At 40.5% G+C, this 16,232-nt stretch overlaps 1 protein-coding gene across 1 annotated transcript; it reads left to right on the top strand.

Moving 5' to 3' along the window:
- Nucleotides 1-7,199: 7,199 nt before the first annotated feature.
- KIAA0408 (KIAA0408 ortholog) lies at nt 7,200-16,160 on the top strand. The gene is made up of 5 exons (XM_009880152.1): nt 7,200-7,334; nt 10,108-10,449; nt 10,794-10,873; nt 12,198-13,572; nt 15,520-16,160. The coding sequence occupies exons 1-5, from the start codon at nt 7,200-7,202 to the stop codon at nt 15,691-15,693; spliced, it is 2,106 nt and encodes a 701-aa protein (XP_009878454.1). The 3' UTR covers nt 15,694-16,160.
- The last annotated feature ends 72 nt before the right edge of the window (nt 16,161-16,232 follow it).

Genomic DNA, 16,232 nt, shown 5'->3' with positions numbered 1-16,232 from the left:
TTTCTGCCCATTTCCTGATTTATATGTGCACTCCTGAGATGTATTTCTCAGGATTATTGAGGTGCAAAAAGTAATACAATTCAGGAATCTGATGTTGTGGTTGGGTTGATTACAGTGGCAGCAGTGCTGTTCCTCCTCCTCCTTGTTACCAAATTTATGTGGACACAGCAAAACGGGTGTGCCGTAACCAAGCTAGTACAGCAGAACTGAAAGTGCTCTAAAATGATCTTGAGCACAGACTATTGACCAGACACTACCCTGACTATGTAATCAGGTTATAGCCCACGATGAAATTCATGCTCCTTTGTCTTCATTTCTTGCACGATGAAGAGAAATTTAGCAGAGGGCTTGTTTAAAATGCCCTTGCACATTTTTTTTGTTGAGGTGCTGACTTTTAACACAAGTAAAGCTGACATCAGGTATGGACAAAGTACATTTTGCCTGCGGAAGCAGTGTGTTGGATGTAATAAACCTACAATAGCCTTCCTACATTTTGCCTGTGCCAGAGACCAGAAAGCCACTTTGCTGCTTTGTCTGCTGCTTTTGGGGGAGGGACAGCCTCTGTTGGATAATGTTTTTTCCCCAAATGCAGAAGTCACTACTGCTACACTTAAGGGTGTCAGGAGCAATAAGCCCAGGTTTTTAGAGCTTGCTTTGTTGTTGTTTTTTTTTTTTGTTCCCAACTTTGCTCTGCCTTTCCCATCCTAGGACAAGTTTAACGTGGCCCCTTGACCTATGTATGGGGTCCAGCTCTTGTCTCCTAATGAGTGCCTCAATCACATGCATTTCCAGTTCCTCACACTGACACAAATGTGGGATTTTGCCTGAGTTAAAACTCAAGTCCAGCATTTAGTCCATTGTTTTCTTTAATTTTACTGTGTTTTACTTCAAAGAGTGCACATAACAAGATGAGGGGCACTGAGTTAGCAATATTAAAGACGAGAATAATAGCTTGTGCTGATGGATAAGAGTAAAAGAGCATGTCTTCAGAGTCTATCTTCATTTGCAGTTGTGCAGCTGTGCTGGCTTCGGGGAGAAGGCAGTGCCGTGGCACCCAGCCTCCAGCTGTGGGCTCAGTTCTGCTCCCTGACACTCGGGCTTCACTCCCAGCCGTGCCAGCTGGTGTGCTGGGACATGACCTTCCGAAAGAAAGTCACACTGTTGCTTTATGAAGAGGGAATGTTTAAATCCTCACTGTTTAGAGGCTGGGATTTTCTTCAGGAACGTTCAGTCATGTACTTGGGCATCTTTGTTCAATTTTTAGATCATCTTTGAAATTTTCAGAAATAGCTCAAGTCCCATTATTTATGTTACATGGGAGCAGAATAAGCACCCCAGTAATGTATTCATTGAGACTCACAGCTAGACCATATAAGGAGAAAAAATGTGTTTTCCCTGAAACCTGCTTTGGTATTTACTATAAAATGCACCCAGAGCTAAAAACTTTGTGCTGCGCATGGATTTTATCACAGATAAAACAGTATTGTTTTAAAGAGTGCTGACTAAGCAAAGGATGTGTGAATCCTCATATCATGTCCTTCGTCTCACTGATTCTCTTGTCATCAACTGCTCTGCCCACAAAAATACGTCACTCCTGCTTAGTGCATTCAAAGACACTCATCTGATAACAGAATTTATGCAGAGTTTTATGCTGCATGAGTCAAGTACTTTGTGGCCCTTCTCCAGGTACACGTGAAGACAAATGTTCCCTGAAATGTAAATTTTCTGACTATGGGTAGTCTCAATCACTGTCCACAGACCCATCCCAGCAGGCACCCGGCAGGGCAGTGGTATGTGCGTTGAAGCTTCTTCCCAGGGGTGTCTCAGTGTGCCGAATTAAAGCAATTTAACACGTAGTGCAACAGGAGAGTTAACTGCGGTGGGCAGACGCAAGGAGTGAGCCGAGCCTGCAGCTCAGCAGGGGGAGCAGCTAAATTTTGTTGTGCCTGGCTTCAGGGTCTCCCCCGGACTTTCACTTGCTGGATCATTTTTGTCACAGACACTCCCTTCCCTCACCCCACACCGACACTTGCTGCGGGCACTCCCAGTGCTTTAAATCCAGGCTGAGGTGTTTTTGGACCTTCCTTGCTAGCCTTATGCCAGGGATGAGTTTCCCTGTGTAAGGGAGATTCTCCATCCAATTGCAAGTGCTTTGCTTTGCTGAGACACAAAGTATCTTAACAGACTGGAGAATCTGATCCAGAAACCTTATAAAGTAGCAGGAATATTTCAGGGTATCCCAAAGAAACCATTATCACCGTTCCCAGAATGCAAGACAGCAGGATTACACAGTGCCCAATAACTCTGCACTTCTTAAGTGATAGAGTATTTAGAATACAGAAGAAGATTTTAGGAAGGAGTGGTTTGCTTTTAGCTCTTTAAAATGGCAGTTAACCAACAAAACTGCTGCTTTAAACAAATTCCCTTTACAAAGCATTTTATGAGGATCAAGTTGCAAAGCTCAAAATGATCATACTAAAAAATATAATCTGAAAACTGGGTCTGGAAGGCAGCAAAGTATCTTCCTTTACAACATGGATGCTAATAAAAGAAACCTAAAATTGCCTATTGTCATAGCTTTAATATTAACACTGGCTGCTTTGGCAAGCTTTAAAGACTGGACTGCACTATAAAACCTAAAAATGTCCTGGACTTGGAGTTGTTTACACAAAATATGAGGAGATATAAAGTTACAGAGCTGGGGGTTGGAAGAGATGGCTTTAAAACCATCCTCCGTGCACTGACGTCACGTGGAAGCCAGCTGCTGGGATGATGCTGAACGGAACTGTTTTTCACTTTGCAAAAGTTGCGGAGTTATTCAAAGAGAGTTGCAAATGCTGCCCCAGTTGAAAGGTTGTGTCTTGCTTAGCTTTCTTATTTCTCTTAAAGATCAAGATTCGCAGAACTGGATCCCAGCTAGCTGTGCATTTCATTGCTTTCACTGCTGCTTAGGAATGGACTGAAAAACTTCTAAAGGATTTCTTATTCCATGAAAGGTATGGTTGCAGTTTGTTTTAAATCAGTGGTTTTGAACAGTTAAGATTTAAGAAGAAAGCAAATTGCTAATGTGGCAAACAGTTATTTAGACAGCTCTCTAATGTTATTTATATATAATGTGGTGTTCATGTATGTTATATATGGTCTTTATTCTTAGAGAAAGACTTCATTAGTTCAGTCAGTTTCTTCAGAGCAGGCACAGATATATGAACAGAACAGGGATGACAGGTAGCAGTGTGAGCACTCCAGTCTCTTTCTTTCTCTTTCTTCTTTCTCTGTTCTTTCTTTCTTTTTCTTTCTTTCTCTCTCTTTCTTCTTTCTTTTTTCTTTCTTTCTTTCCATCTTTCCTTCTGTCTTTCACTCTTTCACTCTCTCTCCCTCTCTCTGATTTCTCTTTTTCTTTCCCTTCTCTCTCTCTTTCACTCTCTCACTCAATTGTAGTTTCGTTTTATGTATAAAGTGCACAGTATTCTGACACAGGGCACACTTTTATCATGGAACAAATACATAAATTTACAATTTCCTTAGCGATCCAAAATACAGCACTTTGTTGGAAATATAATTTAATCGGGGTTTTTTTTTCTGTAAAATCAAGGGAAGATTTGTGTATCTGAATCATTGTGCACATCTAATCTAATTAATCTTTGTTGAAAAATAACGTCTCAGCTGATGTCAGTGCAGATTATTTTCAGAAGTTGATAGAGGTTGGTTGCAAACTCTTTTGCATTTTTTAATATGTGGATAGAAAGGGCATGGGTAAGACATAGGGGAATAATAACATTAACATCAAATAGTTGATTAAAATATTTTTTTTGCTCCAGAGGAGGGAGGGCTAAAGGAAATGTTAAGGGAAAATGCAGCTGATGTAGACAAAATTGATTATTTGCTGGAATTTGATTGCTGTAATGAGCTTCTGACCTTGTCTAGGACATGGAGAAAGTGCCAATACTGCAAGAGCACAGATACTGTTCTGATCCACACAGCAATTTATAATGTGGCATTTTACATCCTTTTGGGTTGCTTACGCCATGTGAAATACCCATGGGGACATCTCGGTGCACTATATAGAGGGTATACTACCAGCACTACAAATTGGATTTTATTGCAACACCACCCCCCCCCCCAAAACAAAACAAAACAAAACAACCCAAAACCGAACACCAAGAAAAAAAAGGAGAAAGATTCTTAGAAATAGGAGGCAAAACTCTCTGAGGAATTTATCCACCGTACAATAGCAGTAAAACTGCATAGTAATCCAGCTGCTGGCATCAATAGACATGAGTTTTCTTCTCAGAATTTATGTCAAGAGCAAACTGGAGAAGCATAAGAAGCAATACAAACTTCTTGTGTATCTTAGAGCTACTATTGACTATCTGTAACTTCTGTAACTAAACTCTTCCAAAACTTAATTTTGTTTTGATGGTCTCCAATCTCTTTTTATAACCGGAGTCCCATAAGAAACAACTTGGAAACTGTTAAGATGAATGCAAATATGGCAATAGTAGTTCCCAGCACTAAGAAAGCACCAGGGGCCTTTTCAATGCTATATGCATGCTTGAAAGGAGTACATATTATGTATCTATTCTTATATGTGTTTAAAAAAACCCCCTATATAGTATTGACTTTTTTCTAGTGATATGCTGCTGATTGAAGCATGGTCATTATTACTAATAGTGCACTAGTTAAATCACCATTTGTGCAAGTTGTAGACAGATTATGCCTGCCTGTCTTGTTCGTGGCTTTACAGCATTTATACATTTTTCTATTTCTTTCTGATATTTATTTAAAGGATTCTAGTGGAACAGAGAGTCAGCTTCTGTTTATTTCTCAGAGATGTCTTGTTATAAAAATGCAAATGTAGACATACAAAAAAAAAGAAAGTGTACTAAAAATTGCAACCTTTGAATTAGCAAAGTGAGAAAGTATTGAAATGGTTTTAAAGTTCATTAGCAATAGATGTTTAGATTGCAACAGGTCTTAAGTGTAGTGCAATTTTTTTGTAAGTTGTTTTTGGTCAACAGTTACTGAAGTCTGACACAAAATTGAAATGTTGGCCTGGAGAGATGCAGTCTCTGTAGCCTGGCTGCCTTCCCTAAGAAGCCATGAGCAAACCAGTGCTTGACTTCTTTTGTGACGAGAATGCTGTGCTGTCTCTCAGCAGCAATTAGTTTCAAGAAGCTTTTACAAAGCTGCCCTGTATGTTTTTAAGCAGGTGGAAGAAGAAGGGTCTGAAATCTGTTTGTAGATGGTTGAGGGATAGATTGCCATTCTGGAGCTCCAAGGCCGATGTGAGTCAGAGTTTGAAAGAGTAAGCTCAAATATCATATTTCACAGTGACATGGTTACACCATTGTGAAAAGGGCTGACAGAGATGTTTGAAGAATATTCAGCTTATTCTCTAAGTAAGTCCTCCATCCAACACTGCTTGGGGTAAACAGTTTTGCAGCTCCCGAGTTAGGATCGGGCCCATGATGGCTGTCAGTTGAGAGATCCTATAGCAGGGCTTCCTATGACCCAAAGACCTGGGTAACCCGTTGGGCTTCAGCTGAGCTCTTCTGCTTAATTGTTCATGAGAGGAGCTGACTCCAAGTTTGGCATCGGCTTCCCAGTCAGCTGAAATAACGCAGACACTGGTAAGCAGTGATTACACAGTAGCCACAGCTGAATCAACAAGGCTTGTCCAATAAAATGCAGGATGGGAAAGAACTTTTCATGAAGCTCAAGAATGAATTTTCACTTTATGAAAGAAAACGTGGGCGATAAAATGGGCAGTTCCTGTGAGCTGACAGTCACTGACAATCGGCCAGGGAAATGAACACATTCCAGGAAGGTAAACTGGGCTTACCCCTAGTTAACTCTCTGATAACTCATTTGCCTGACCACATGCTTCCCTTCTGGCAGGAGACCAAAGCAATGCAGGGGTATTTTGGGACTAGAACTAGATCCCATGTCCACCTAAGTAACACAACAGCTGTCTTTGAGAGCCAAAGTTAACAAACCCAAGTATCAATGTGTGTGTACCAGCCATTATACCACAGGAGCTGAGCCATCGGAATGGAATGAATGAGGGTTATATCGACCTTGCTGGCATAGTAAATGTGCTGATAGTAGCGGAGTTTCTATTGTAAAGCCTAAGAAAGCAAGAGGAACACCAGGGCCATAAAATCTGTAACTGTTTTGCTCCAAACTCAGATGAGCAGATCCAAAATATATCCCTTAAAATATACATATTTAGTGGCTCAATTAATATTTTTTCATTCACAGATACTAAGATACTAAAGACTTCTGAAGGGGAAGGAGAAACTGAAGCACAAATTAGTTAGATATTCTGAGCAAGGTTTTGAACGAGACTTGAGTTAACGCTATTGGAGAATAGTTTCTAGTTTTCCCCGTGCTGGCCCTGGAACTAATATTTATAGATTTAGATTTGTAAATCCGAAATACATGAACTCTTTATAGTGACCTATAGTCCTTTATATAGTAGAATGATGCTTTCTACTGTATATGTATGTTTGCTACCTGTTATTAGCTTTCCTGTCCTGTTTTCCTTCATATATTCTAAAGCATTATTATAGCCATGAGAACTTTCTGCATGTATCAAGTTTACAGTCTTCAATTGCCAAAAGAATGTCACAGCCTTTGTCGTGCTACATGCATGTGTGAAAGGAGTGCATGAGCAAACACGATACCTTTACACTTGCAGTTGTCTTTTGAACAAACATAAAAATAGCTTTCACCCTGAAGGGCAGACATTGCAGGATCCCAAGGTCCTGAAGTGCCATTCAATATCATGCAGACTCAAATATCATTGAAAACAGGTTTATAGTGAGGAGTAATAGCAAAGATGTGAAGTGACCATGGTACAGAGCCCACTGTGGCAGACATTCCTGAAGTCTATGATGCTGGATGCGTATCCCTCCTCCTCTTTCCAGATTGGGCCCCTCTGCCCTTGGGTTTGTGTCCTATAATGCTTAGTTCGTCCATATTCCAATCACACTCCAGATACATATCGTGCAATCGTGTGATGTTGTCTCCTGCAAGCACATTTCAGTTAATTATTTTGGGGGTTTGCTTGGTTGTTTTTTCCCGTGAAAGCGAGAATCAAACACAAGTAAGACTTATTCTGATAAACTTCCAGGAAACATTCAGGGAAGAAAGAAAAAAAGCAGAGCTATCTTCTTGCTGTTACACAGACTGTAACCATGGACCTGCGTAAACAACTGGAGAATACTGAGACGAACTGGAATAAAGAGAAGATGGAATTGCTGGAGAGATTTGACAACGAAAGGAAAGAATGGGAATGTCAATGGAAGGTCATGCAGAAGAAAATAGAAGAGGTATTTTAAACAAAACTCTGAACACTAACATTTTGACTTGGGGTGAAGCGACTAGGGTCGCTTCAATTTATTTTTTTTTCTGAATTATATCCTATAACTTACCTGTCACTGGAAGTTTCTAACAGCTGATAGTAGGATGCAAAGCCTGGGGTTAAACAGTATTTGCAGTTGCTCATTTAATAGTCATGAATACGAAGCAGGAGGTTAAATGTCACTTTGTGTGAAGTTTGCTATGATATTATTGGCTATATGTACTGCTGCCAGTTCTGCTGGGCATGAGCTATGCTACTCATATTATACATGCTTTTTTCAAGTACATGCTGAACAACTGTATATATGGGGTTTAGGAAAATTCATATCTAGTAACAAAAAATCTAGGCATCATAATTCTCTGGCAAAAAGGGATTAGATGGCACAGGTCTGCTGGGGTAAATGGCAATATTAAAAAGAACATCATACATTAAACCCTGCATGATGCAGAATCGTTCTGGCTAGAACCTGCTCCATTTATGGACGGTTTTTAGGAGAGAAAACAGCTACAGTAAATAGCATGAAAGTCCTGACACCACTTCTGTTTACACATACTAACAAACACTCACTCCCTGCCATTTCTAATGCACCTCCTTCCAGAAATAGTAGGGCATTTATTTATTTTTCTTTTATCCCCAAATTGTCCCTGCAGCAGAACCCTCTGGCACTCTGTAATGCATAAATTGAATCTGCCTTGGCAACGTATAGAAGCAAGTTTTTTCGCCATGGAGTTTTCCACATTTTTCGTTCTAATATACACATGGAGTAATTTTGCTTGCTCTCTGCCAACATCGTCCTGTGGCTGAGCAACACAGGAATGTATGGCAGAGATTGCTCACATGAAAGTATGAGAAGGAAAATGATCAGAGCCAAATGAATTGCAGCCGTATACTGCCCGTTAAACCAGCCTGCAACGTAACTCCATAATGTCAGCTCTCTTATATTTTACCTGCAGTTCTTGCAGACTCTGGTATGATAGTCCTCGCCACATTTTGTCTTCTGTGTTAGGACGCTTCTGTGCAGTCTTACCTAATTTCACCACCAAGGTGAGAGTGCTTCAAAAGTTAGTAATGTGATCTCTGTGTGTAGTTGAATTTCAGTTTGTTAGGTATATGAGCTGTTTAGAAATGATGGTAGTGTGTTGTGAAAAGGTATTCTGGCTATTACTAGTTCTGACAATGGCAGCGAAGATCATGTTTTTCCCATGTTCTTTATTAGCATATGGATTAGGAAAGCATGACAGAGACAGAAAAAGAGATAAAGAATGGAATAGGGCTGAGGGGAAGAGAATGAAGCAAATTGCTGGGTACTGCAGGACCAGACAAAACTGCAGATGATATCCCACGGTTACCGGTATCCTAAGGTCCCCTCTTAAGCTGTGTACATAGCTGCCCTTGATTTCAGTTGCTTGACATTTCTTCACCAAGAGCCACCTGGCTGGAGAAGAGGGAAGATACATTTTAAATGCCATCATCTGTAGAGGAATTTCCTCAATAAAACTTGTGCTACCTTACCAGCTTGTATTTTTATTTGGCAGTTTTCTCTAGCCCACCAAAACCTAACTTAATTCCTGGATTCCTCCAGGAAGACTTATGTGGTTTAGGAGATGATATGGTTGAGTTATGAGGTGGTATGCTTCCTTCTTACTGCTATGCTGAGTCCATATGCGGTCCTCATTTGTTGGAAATGACAAAAGTTCAGCCCTCACGTTCCATGGGGCTTTGGGAGTGAAATCTGAAAGCCCGGGATAAGGTCAAGTGTCAAGTCTCTGAATGTGAGAATACTTCTAAACCACAGCACTACCCATGAAATGGCCAAATGTTCTTCATGTTGTTATTCTTTTTTGTTGTCCTTCCAAAAACTGTTGTGATGGCCTTGTGCGCTGTGAAAGAGCAGGCAGATGGCTGTTCAGAGGTGCCTGTTCTGAACTTTCCTCATAAAAGCGAGTTAAGAATGAATGTTTATAAAGAGCCATGGGATTCTTGGCACTGGAAATGATAGTGTAAGCAGAAGAGGTTTTTATGATGTTGCTATTTTTTCTAATTTATAATTTATCACAGTTCCCTAGTTTGAATGTACTGGGTGACAGGAATTAACACCTTTTCATTTACTAATGAAGCCACTGGATCTCAGTAGATAGCATGAAAGAAGATGAGAGGCTGGCAGCACATTGCCAAATAATACCATTCTGCAGTACTGATTTATGACTCCAGTCATAGGGAAGAATTCCACTCGCCTGAGAACCAGAAGAGTCTGCTCTAGTGCAGATGGCACTGTATGTGATGAGAATTCACTTCCCCTACTTAAACTAATATACTTTAACAGACCATAACATAGCCTGAGCCCTCTCCCTCCCTCAAATTCCCTCATGTTCCTCATCCATCAGATCAGGGCTACATAGTACACTGATATTACTTGGAAGACAGCCATACAGCTTCCAGCTCAAGGTGGGGCCACTGACCTTGTGCCATCTCTTCCAGTCCCATCCTATGGGTGGAAGCCATACATTAAAACCATGGCAAAGGGTTTGTGAATGGTAGCGGCCCTTTCCTCATCCTGTGACAGTAATGGTCTGTGAACTATCACAATACGTGACTCAACAATTTTCTACTGACATGTATAAAATCTTTCTACTTGGTGCTACTGAGTGAAGCATTGTTCAAAACAGAAGATAAAAATGTTCTTTTACCATAAAGTTCATCACAGTACCACAATTTAATAGAAGGTTCTATTGTTGTTTCAGCTTTACCAGGAGGTAAAACTTAGAAGGGAAAGCAATATGAACGTCCATGATAATAAGGCCCTTCAGAGCAAGATGCTGCAGCTGTCCATGCATTCCCCTACTTCGGAAGAGAGTGACATGGTGGAGTTGAACCATCAACACAATGTGGCAAATGACACGATGGAAAAAGGGAGATTGCTCAGTAAAACAGGACACGAATGTAAAGAAACCAGAGCCGAGAGCAGAAACAATACTTTGTTAATGGACAATCTGGCCTTTGAGAACCAAGAGGAACCTGAAGACAGCCTCAGCATCAAAACTTCCACGAAAAATGCCAAGAATTATATTGGTGATCTCAATGTAGTAAGTAAAGTACAAGCGTGTTTCAGTTACAAGTGCGAGGAAAATACTGAGGGGTTTGGCCTGCCAGGTTAGCCTAAAGAACTTCTCCTTGATTTTCACTTTCCAGCGAGGCACTCTCTCTACTTCCTCCTTGGTTTACTATCGATGAGTGTCCTCTCACTGTTTAAATGTGCTAACAGCATGCTCTTTACCCCCATTCATAACCTGCGGGCATTTTTGTATCTTTCCTTGTGCTACTTTCCTCTGCTGTGAGTCTAAAATGCAAATCACCACAAGTTTCAAAATAATTCTGAAGATACCATCTAAAAGGCTTATATTAAAGGACTGTTTTTATATTTATAAAGGCTCTTAAAGAACTTGCCAGAGTCAGTGAAGAATTATGCAGCTATCAAGAGGAAATTCGAAGGAAGTCCAACCACAGAAGGTAAAAACATATTTGGACTCTTTATATTAGAAAAAGAAAACGAGTAATGAGACTGTGCTCCTGTTCAATTTGAAGGCGGGTTTGCTATCCTCCTGGTGTTTCAGTGCTCAGCGTAAAACATTCAAATGAAATATACTGAAATATGATACAAGGCCACATTTTACTAGCAAAACAGACTTTATCTGTAGAACTAATAAATAAATAGTTAATAGAATAAATTAGTATTTATGAGAGATTAAATCGTACTGTACTGTAATGGCTATATAGAGGATTGGGAAATGAACAGAACTTTCTGTCTGCCCTGGTCCCATTTCCATGCAGTTCAATACAACACTGTGTGGGTTTGTTAGGCTGGGAGGCTTCTTACATTAAGCCCAGATCTATCCTTAAGTGTGAGGGATGCATCAGGGACTGACAATCCAAGACTGCAAAGAAGGCAAGAGAAGGAAGAACAACTATACCTTTGTACTAATGGAAAGATGGTAAGCCAGACCCTGAAATGTGTGGCAAATGAACATTCTGCCATCTGTTACAAATTCAATATTCATTGAATATTGCAAGCTAAACACCAGTCTTCCTCTTGAGTTGTGCAGAAAGTCTCAGAAGGTGAGCCTGAACCCATGGTGTGACAGGGTGCATACCATGAAAGAAACTCAGAAAGGCTATGTCTCACCTATGCTGAGATCCCATGGAAGTCTGCATCATGGCAAGCTCTTCTCAGATGCTCCCAAAAAGCAAATGGACTTCTTACATTCCCCCATGCAATTGGTTGGCTGTCTGTCACTAATTTATTATTGTAGCTGGATTAGTGTTTGTATCTTTAAAGTAAATAGATTCATAGCTGATGCATAGTTTCTAAATCCTGGCTGAGAAAGGTGATTTTTGAACAGATCTCAAAGGACATGTTCCTCCTGTCATGTGTAATGTTAGGAAACCTACACAAGGGATGCACTATGTCCTAAAGCTTTCTTCATTCAATTAGTAGTCAGGTAGGCTCTCACTGGAGTTGTTAGAACTCACAAGATCCCACTGTCCTTATGGTAGGATAGGTAAGAAAAGAAGGAATCATCTACAGAAACTCAGAAAAAGAATTTTAGTGACAAAGTAAAGGAATACAAGGTTCCCTTTGTTGAGCTGTCTTCAAATTCTCCACCTATGTTTCAAATGCGCTGGATGTATCAGCTGCAGCAAAACTGCTCCCGAATCTTTTTTGAAGGAGCCAGTGTTAAAACATCTGCTTATGGGGAGAATGAATCCATGCTACGGTCCCCTGGGGGAGCACCGTTATTGCTCATCCCTAAAACACCTCTCCTTTTATTTCCAGAATGAAGTCACTTCCTTTCCTGGCGGAATTTGAGGGAATGCAAAACACAGTTATTCTGCCTGAGATGAACCACGTGTCCAGCAATGAATCACAGACTTCAGTTGCTTTTGAAACAGAGGAACATAATAATAGGAAGAATCTGATGAGCTCCACCAAGGCTTCGAAGGACGTTTCTTATGGTGGTATTGCTGGTGACACAGGAATAGACTTCAGACCTTGGCAAAAGAAAGAAGGTCCACCAGTTCCTCCACGGAGCACTTCTCGGCACCTAACGAACTCACTTTCTGCAGTTGTACAGCTTTCTGAAGCCCCCATAAGAGATCCAGGCATCAAAAGCAATTGCAAGGCTCAGGACTGTAGGAGTGGAAGGAAACTGATGAATCCTTCACCTATAAACCAGAATGAAGCTGCAGTGGCCTGTGCAAATGAAGGGCAGAATGTGAAAGGTCCTGTGGTGGTAACTGCTTCAATACCCGTAACCAAAAACGAGTGTAATGTACCAACAAGTTTCTGCCACAACACGTGGGCATATGATGTGGGCAAACTTGGAAAAGACAATAAAAGTGAACCTTCCCCACTATCAGCCCAAAAGAGTTGTTCGGATGGAAATATGGCCCAAAGCAACAAGATGCACCAGAAACAAAATCCCAAGTCTCACAGCAGCCCATATTACAGTAATGACTTTTATGCCCCTGCCACCCTGCACAATGATCCTTTGGAAGACTCTAGGTATACTTTGGGAAAGACCCAAAGAAATGAAACTTTAGCAGCAAAGATTGATGAGTTTAACCGGACTGTATTTCACACAGGTAAACGCAGCAATGCTTGGCAAGAGAACCAGGTGCCTCGAACAGCATCAGAAGATCATAAACCCTGTGGCCCACTGTGTGACTCTGCTGTTAGCAGGACAGAAACTGTAAATACAACTTGTGTTTCAAGTCCCAAATTCTCTGCAGCAAAGGAGCAAGAAACTAGCAACCCCAGCAAAGCTGTCAGAACGACAGGGCAACAAAAGCAAGTGAATGGACTTCAAAATACTAGTGGTTACAGGCACATGCTTCACGAGCATGACTGGAGACCAAGTAATTTATCCGGTCGCCCGCGTTCAGCTGACTCAAGGTCGAACTATGGTGTTGTTGAAAAGCTTTTGAAAAACTATGAAAAATCAACAGTGACTTCTCCATGTAATGCAAAATGCTGCAAAGATAAGTGGACACGGGCAAATTCTGAATTCACCGATGGGGGTTGTGAGACATTGAGTCAGTATTTAGAAATGCTCCAGATTGAGCAAGGAAAGCAAGAATTTCCGAGGAATTCAGCCAGGCATATTGGGCAGCAACTCAAGCAAGGAAAAGAGAGGCAGAAGTTACCAGAGGTAAGGTTCATAAGAATGGCAAGAACAAAACAATTCAGTTTCATACCAAGCTTCAGATTCTAAAATCAGGCAGGCTAACCTGATCTTGTAAATAATTGTGTAAAAATAGACACTTTAGGCCACGATCTGGATGAATCAAGAGTATTTCCTCTGAAGACAATAGAGGAGGGATAATAGGAGGAGAAGAAGCTAATAGGGGAGGGCAGAAGCATGTAAGTAAGAATGACCAGTGAAGACATACGCCAGATTTTTATCTCTGCTGCTGTTGTGTAAAGCTAGATTTTAACCGCAGTGCAGTTACTCAAGGACTGAACTAGTGAAAACTGTAATCAGGTTTTAACTCCCTCCCTCCTTTCTTTAGCTGATAAGTTATTTCATAAGCCTTCCCAGAAGCCTTAGGCATAGTTGGATATGTCAAAATCCTAGAGGACTTAGCATTCTTCAGCATCCAGGGTGCTGCTTGGTTCAGGATGTCCTTGGGACTGCCTATGAAAAGGGGTATTGTAGCTCCATAAAGTCTGCAGTAATAAAGCGACCTCCTCTTACTCATGTCTCAGTTCCAGACTTCTCCTATATATACAAGCATAGGCTCACAGAAACAGAAGAGTATGGCATGACTAATTAATTTATATGTGGCTGAATTTTATTTGCAGAAGTTTAGAAATACTGCTTTTGCCAACATTCTTTCTTAATGAAAAGAGAAATGGATTATTTTGAAAACACACTGTAAGTTGCGGGTTCTGTAAAAGGTCACAAAGGAAGAAAAATCATTTTTCCTGAAGAGCTCCTTGGCCAACAAACACAGAGATATGCCCCTTAGCATCTCAGAAAAGAGAAGGCAAATGTGTTTAGAGCTGAGAAACTTAAATGAGTTCAGACTGTCAGCTGGTATGCTTTAAACTGTCACAAATTCACAGACCAGTGGAGCTATGTGGATTCAAACAGCTGAGAATCTGACCATGCAGATTTTCTTCTGCATGTCTTTCTGACAGCCTTGCAGTGATGCAACATCTTGCTTAGCAGACACATCTTTACTACAGCACAGAAAGAAAAAGAAAATGAAGCTTCTGATTTCTTTTTCATCAAATTAACTTTTGATAGGAAAACAGATTTTCATCAATGAATATGTAGGGAAGAAATAATGACTCAATAATGTTACATTGATGTAAGCCCAGAAAAACTTTACTAAGCCAATTAGATTTTTTTCCTCCATAGGCTCACACTTTATGTTGTCATTTCTATCTGTACAAACTAAGTGTAGAATATTGCCTGATTAGAGGGTACCATTTTAGGTCCAGCAGCATTCATGTCACAAAGATGTAAAGCATCACACATGGCATGAGGCATTTGGTTTATTTTCATTATTTCAAATTTACATCACTGTAGCTACGATCAAAATCTGTTGATTTCTCATGTATATAAGGTTCTGCATTTAGACGTGACACTGCATTAATAAATAACCATTCTGAATTACTGAGTTACCGAGTGTAAAGAACTTCACGTTGCACTAATGGAAACAGAATTCTTAGCAAGATGTGACTGCTGAAATAGGATCTATCAAAAAATACCTGTAAAGTATATAGATCATCCTCCAGTAATGTAAGATGGTATTCTGAGTTCTACCTTTAGAACAGTATACAGTGTTCATTGACAAAAAAACTTCCAAAAATTAGGAGAAATGAGAAGTGAATGTCAGTTTTGGCTTGCATTAACATTTTATACCTTTCCTTGTGTCTGACACTTGTCTCCATATATTTTAAACCACAACCAATGTAAGAATCCCTATACATAGAAATAGCTGTTCTTTTGCATTCTGTGCATTACTGTGCTCCTTTTAATAGCTTCAGACCACCTGTTCTGAGGTCAGCCCAAATGTCTTCCTACATTCCCGCTGCATTCCACAAAAGCTGTAACTTGTTAAAGTGAGGAATTGCCTTTCTGTTCTAGATATCTGTGCCAGCTAAATGTTCAAGCGGGAAGGGTTTCTCCCGGCCCGCTCGGCCAGCAAATCGACGCTTACCTTCCAGATGGGCATCCAGATCACCATCAGCACCGCCGGCTGTGAGAAGAACGACGTACAACTGCTCTGTCTCCTTTCGGTCAGAGACCTCAGTAGTCTGAACCCAAAGCTGGGTTGCATGGTGTTGTGAAAGCTCTACACCTCATTATAACCGCGTTCGGTATGTGTTAGAGCAACCAGTTCTCCACTGTTGCATCTTGTCCAAGAGTGACCCCCACCACATGCCGGACAAAGCGTTTTGAATCTTAGGTCATCATCACCACGGTCTTCAGTGTTTTTATTGAGATAACTCTACCCTTGTTTTTCTCTGTGGTTTTTTTTTTTGGTAATGGCTCACAAGGAATTTCTTTTGAATGGCATCTTCCTTAATTTGCCAATCAATTTTGAGTTGAAACAATGTATAGTGCTGTATATTCTGACTCTTCTGCAGACAGCAGAACGTAAAGCTGTATGCATGATCATGTGTTCGTAGGTGCATGTGTTGGACTAGGAAGTATACAGGTCTGTATTTAGAAGAGACAAACTGTGCTAGTGTTGACATTGAAATTACAACATATATGCCTACATATATATATATATACTTTGTGTTTATTTTAAAAAGTTTGAAATATACAGTCCTGATGACATTTATATTTTGTAT

The sequence above is a fragment of the Charadrius vociferus genome, unplaced genomic scaffold (assembly GCF_000708025.1).
Source record: "Charadrius vociferus isolate BGI_N301 unplaced genomic scaffold, ASM70802v2 scaffold82, whole genome shotgun sequence".
In the NCBI taxonomy this organism is placed as follows: domain Eukaryota; kingdom Metazoa; phylum Chordata; class Aves; order Charadriiformes; family Charadriidae; genus Charadrius; species Charadrius vociferus.
This window is presented reverse-complemented; position numbering and strand designations above follow the sequence as displayed.